This window comes from Pundamilia nyererei, unplaced genomic scaffold, assembly GCF_000239375.1.
Source record: "Pundamilia nyererei isolate P.nyererei 1_Seehausen unplaced genomic scaffold, PunNye1.0 scaffold00025, whole genome shotgun sequence".
Lineage (NCBI taxonomy): Eukaryota > Metazoa > Chordata > Actinopteri > Cichliformes > Cichlidae > Pundamilia > Pundamilia nyererei.
The window spans coordinates 639,232-643,707 of record NW_005187426.1 but is presented as its reverse complement, the minus strand read 5'-3'; the positions used below and the strand labels follow the sequence as shown (position 1 = coordinate 643,707).

Sequence of the window (4,476 nt, the reverse complement as noted above, 5' to 3'; positions counted from 1 at the left end):
TCCCACTCACGGTTTTAGGTATGGGTAAATATTCTGTTTTTAATCGGGACCACATTTAAAAATTCCTGGAAGCACTCCTGGTGCTGGGTTTCAGTCAGTCAGTCAAATATCTACAAGTATCTTTAATATGGCCATCTTAGAAACACACTTCTGGTCCCACCCACTTTCTATTCACATCTTCTTTTTGTCAGTGGAAGCCAGTCGGAAAAACCACTAAGAAGCACCGAGTCACGGTTTAAAGATGAGTAAAGTATATTTTGAGCTGTGAATCCTGCAAAGCTTTAAGAAAAAGACTGTGGAGCAGGAAACGAGCGATCCTCTGCATTTTACTGTGCCTTTTATGTTGAAATCTTGTGCCGGAAGTATATCTTTCTGGAACTCCCTCTGCTTAGTCCCTTTCCCTGCCAGTCAGTCTCTGCCGAACTGCACTCCAGCTTCTTGTAGCAAAAATGAGCAATAAAGGTTTGTCAGACGAGGCTGTGGCAGCAGTGTGTAAAGATGGAGACCCGATCACTAAGGTAAGACCATCGTAGCCCCTCATGGAGGTGATCTAAATTTACATATTGGCAATAATTCAAACCCAACAGGATAGCAGCTCCCAAACAGGTTAACCCGCTTTTAATGCTACGTCCATTATCGGACACATTCCTCCACAAAATTCGCGGTGGTTTTGCTCTCGTTTAGGGGGGATTCGTTTCTCTTCCACACGGTTTAAATTGCTTTAGTTAATGATGTACCAAAAAAAAAGAGAAAGAAAGAAACCAAAACCCCATGTGGTTTCATGGCAGGCGGATGTGAGTTCACCTTTCTAGGTGAACCTTCCAGTGGCTGCTGCCGTATGAACATAAAACTCGTCATCCAAGGCGTGCGTAAAACAAGTCTGTGCGTAATGGGAGAGCCGCCTGTACTTTTTAGAAAAGCTGCCATTTAGGTGCGGTGAGACCAGAATATACTCCGCATCCTGTTGCGAAAGGTCGGCAGGAATGGAAATACCTAACGTGGTCAGCATGTGTCGCAAGATATGGAAGTTGTCCAACAAGTAGGCTCACCAGGCGTCCCACTCATGTTTCGTAGTTCCACGTTTTGATTTTGGTTGTAAATCACAGAAATGACACACATTTGAGTCTTAAAAAGAGCTCCACTGTTGAGCCTGTGGTTCCCAAACAGCGTGCATTTATAAGGAGTAGGTGTGAGGTGGAATTGAGGAGTGGTTTGAGGTGTGGCTTGGGGTTTTATGTCAACCACATATTATTACTATAGCTGTACAAAAAGCAGTGAATGAAGTTTACAATGTAAGTACACGTAAAAGGCTCTGATTTGTAGTGAGGAAAAAAAAACCCTGTTTGCTTTCTCATGAAGAGAAAACCTCTTAAAGAAAAACTGTTAGGAGAAACTGCAAACTAAGTTACCTGTATTAAGGTTTCAGCCAGGCTAGAGATTTCAGCAGCCTTCAGCCACAGTGCATCTTTGGTTGGCAAGAGTGAAATAATGCCAGCATGGTGCCATGCAAGTTTAATCGGCACCTGGAAACCAGAGAAAAGTTACAGACTTAGAGAAGCGTAAAGATGGTTAACAGACAGAACAGCATAGGAAATAATATATAAATAGTTAATGATAAGCTCTTGATAGTTAAGGGCTTATTATTAACATAATGACAATAGTCTTGATTGAGTCCAAAGGCCGTCAAATGAACTTTATGTTGAATCTATGCATATAAGAAGTAGCAAAAAATGCATTCAGTTGAACACAGCTTATTCATCCTTCACAGGTTTCATTCCCAGACCTTTGTGAGGGTCATCATTCGTATGTTTATTCTTTAAGATGCTTTAAGATTTATAAAAATGTGCCTTTCAGCAGTAGCAATGCATCCCACATTGCCCTGCATTTCATTTATTGAGTTCTTAGTAACTTACTGTTCATGTTATTCACTGGATAGATGCTGTTTGCTCCACTCAGTCTGTTTTTGAAGTCACTACGTTAACGTGCTGCAGCCCACTTACCTTCCTGTTTGTATGGCTTCAAGTGCCAGTAAATACACCTACAAACAGAAACAAACCTAATTGTGTAGCGGAACTAAGTGGTTCCCTCTATTTTTCTTTAGCTGTTTCTGACTTTTTTGCTCTGGCTGGCACTCACATGCTTTGAAATTGAAGTTTAGGGTTTGCTCCCACGTGTAAAATATGAGGTTTGACCTGAGAAATAAAAGGCACTTTCATTTTTCAGGGGCTTTCCACTTTTGCTTTGTTGGTTTAATGTGTGCTGTATGAGTGATGAACTACTAGTCGGAAATATGAATGCAGCTGTGATGCTATCTGGGGAAATATATTGCAGCTGCGGTGTTTGTAGAGTTTCTATAGATATGAAACATTAACACAGAAGGAGGAAGGGCACAGGAAGGACAACGCACAGAGATAGGACTTAACTGTGAAATGCAGTCAAAGAGCAAAGTTTGGTTTTCATACACTTCAAACACAGAAATACGGAGGGTAAAAACCAGACGCCCACTTTACCACATTTTTCTTTTCTTATATTAACTCTGATAATTTCACTAATCAGGTGGCACATGATTGTTTGAACCACTGCATATCCATATGTTAAACACCTGCAGCCTGATGTCCCATTTGGAACTGAAAATGTGTAACACATAGTGGCAGTTTGTTTGACTGACAGAGACGAGGCTGCCATATCGCACCATCGGCCCCTCACCAGTAGGTGAAGTGTCTTGCCCAAGGACACAACGACCGAGACTGTCCTAGCCGGGGCTCGAACCGGCAACCTTCCGATTACAAGACGAACACCCAACTCTTGAGCCACGATCGACTACTGTCACTGTCTAAATCTAACTGAACACAGGCAAATCTGGCACGTTCAGCCCTATGATGCTGACCGCCTGTGTTTGTGCGCTCAGTAACACAGAGGTACAGTTCGACTGAAGGTGTTTTTCGCCGCTTAGTGCCAGGATACAAATTTTTCTCAGTCACGTTGCTAAACGGAGCCAGAGGTGAGGCTGACTGTCTCACACAAGTGAAATGTACAGTGCTTAACATCATAAAGAAATATAAAATGATTGTCTTGTACTCTGCTCACTGAAGTCCCGCCACTCTTGAGCAACTAAATGTAACGTGACAATTTGTGTTTGTTTTTTTGTTGAATGAATCTGAATTCCTCTGCAGTTTAAGGAAACATTAATTTTCATCCCTGTCATATTTGTAATTCAGTTATACTGTTACTTACCTCGAAGACTTGTCCTTAATCTATTATTATGTTTTTGTGTTAGGATTTCATGATGCAGCAGACGATGCTGAGGGTTAAAGATCCAAATAAATCCATAGATTTCTACACCAGAATCCTCGGAATGACGTGAGTATCTGTGCGGGCTTCGGTTTACTCAGCTCTTGAACCAAGTTATATTTGTTTACATCTTTTTATTTGTCACTACAAAGAGAGACATAAAATCGTTAAATGTGTTTTCAAAGTTTGTGTGGACGTTTCCTGACTATGTAAAATGTTTTCTCTGCGATTGATATTTTGCAGGCTCCTGCAAAAGTTTGACTTTCCCTCGATGCGTTTCTCTCTCTTCTTCTTGGGCTATGAGGACAAGAAGGAGATCCCTGCAGATGTGAAGGAAAAAACGGCCTGGACTTTCTCAAGAAGAGCCACCCTCGAGCTGACACAGTAAGGGTGGATGTTAGATACTACCAGGAACAAATTCATTTTATTGCATTGTGTGCATCTTCTTCAACTGTTATCTCCCTCATCCAGTAAAAAATGATCCTCTGTTGTTAAAATGTAGTCAAAAATCTAAAGTTAGTGTTGTAAGCAATCAAAAAGCAAACCAAGCTCCAGTTGGAATATTTACTTGAATCTGTTCTTCCAGTAACTGGGGTTCTGAGTCCGATGACAGTCAGACTTATCACAATGGAAACTCGGATCCACGTGGCTTTGGTAAAACTGCTTTCTTGTTGTGTTGAGTTGATAATGTATGTTTGTGTTGTGTCTGCTGCTTTTTGTGGATACTTGTGTGTCTGTCTGAGCACCGTCTCCGTTACTCTTGACAGGACACATCGGAATTGCAGTTCCTGATGTCTATGCAGCCTGCAAATTGTTTGAGGAGCAAGGAGTCACTTTTGTTAAAAAGCCTGATGATGGTAAGATGTGACATATTTGTTCAGGGTTATGATACTTTAATCATAGTTATTTATGTAGTAAATCAATATTTTTTCCACATAATAATTCCTAAAGTAGCTACATCTTCCGCACAGGGTTACTTTAATTACTTTTAATTTAATGACATGTTGATAGCCGGTTTCTGTAAACCTTTAATAGCTAATATTTAATATTTGTACTAATATGAAATTGAATTATCTTGTATTCAGCCTGTCTTTGTTGCACATGTCTGAATCTGAAGTTGAACTTTTATCCACTCAGTACTTACAGTTTATATTCACCCTCTCTTCTCTGTTATGTTTTTCCCCC

At 40.6% G+C, this 4,476-nt stretch overlaps 1 protein-coding gene across 1 annotated transcript; it reads left to right on the top strand.

Moving 5' to 3' along the window:
- Positions 1-363: 363 nt before the first annotated feature.
- LOC102205874 (glyoxalase 1) lies at positions 364-4,159 on the top strand. The gene is made up of 5 exons (XM_005727540.2): positions 364-518; positions 3,278-3,360; positions 3,535-3,675; positions 3,878-3,945; positions 4,059-4,159. The coding sequence occupies exons 1-5, from the start codon at positions 450-452 to the stop codon at positions 4,157-4,159; spliced, it is 462 nt and encodes a 153-aa protein (XP_005727597.1). The 5' UTR covers positions 364-449.
- Positions 4,160-4,476: the final 317 nt, after the last annotated feature.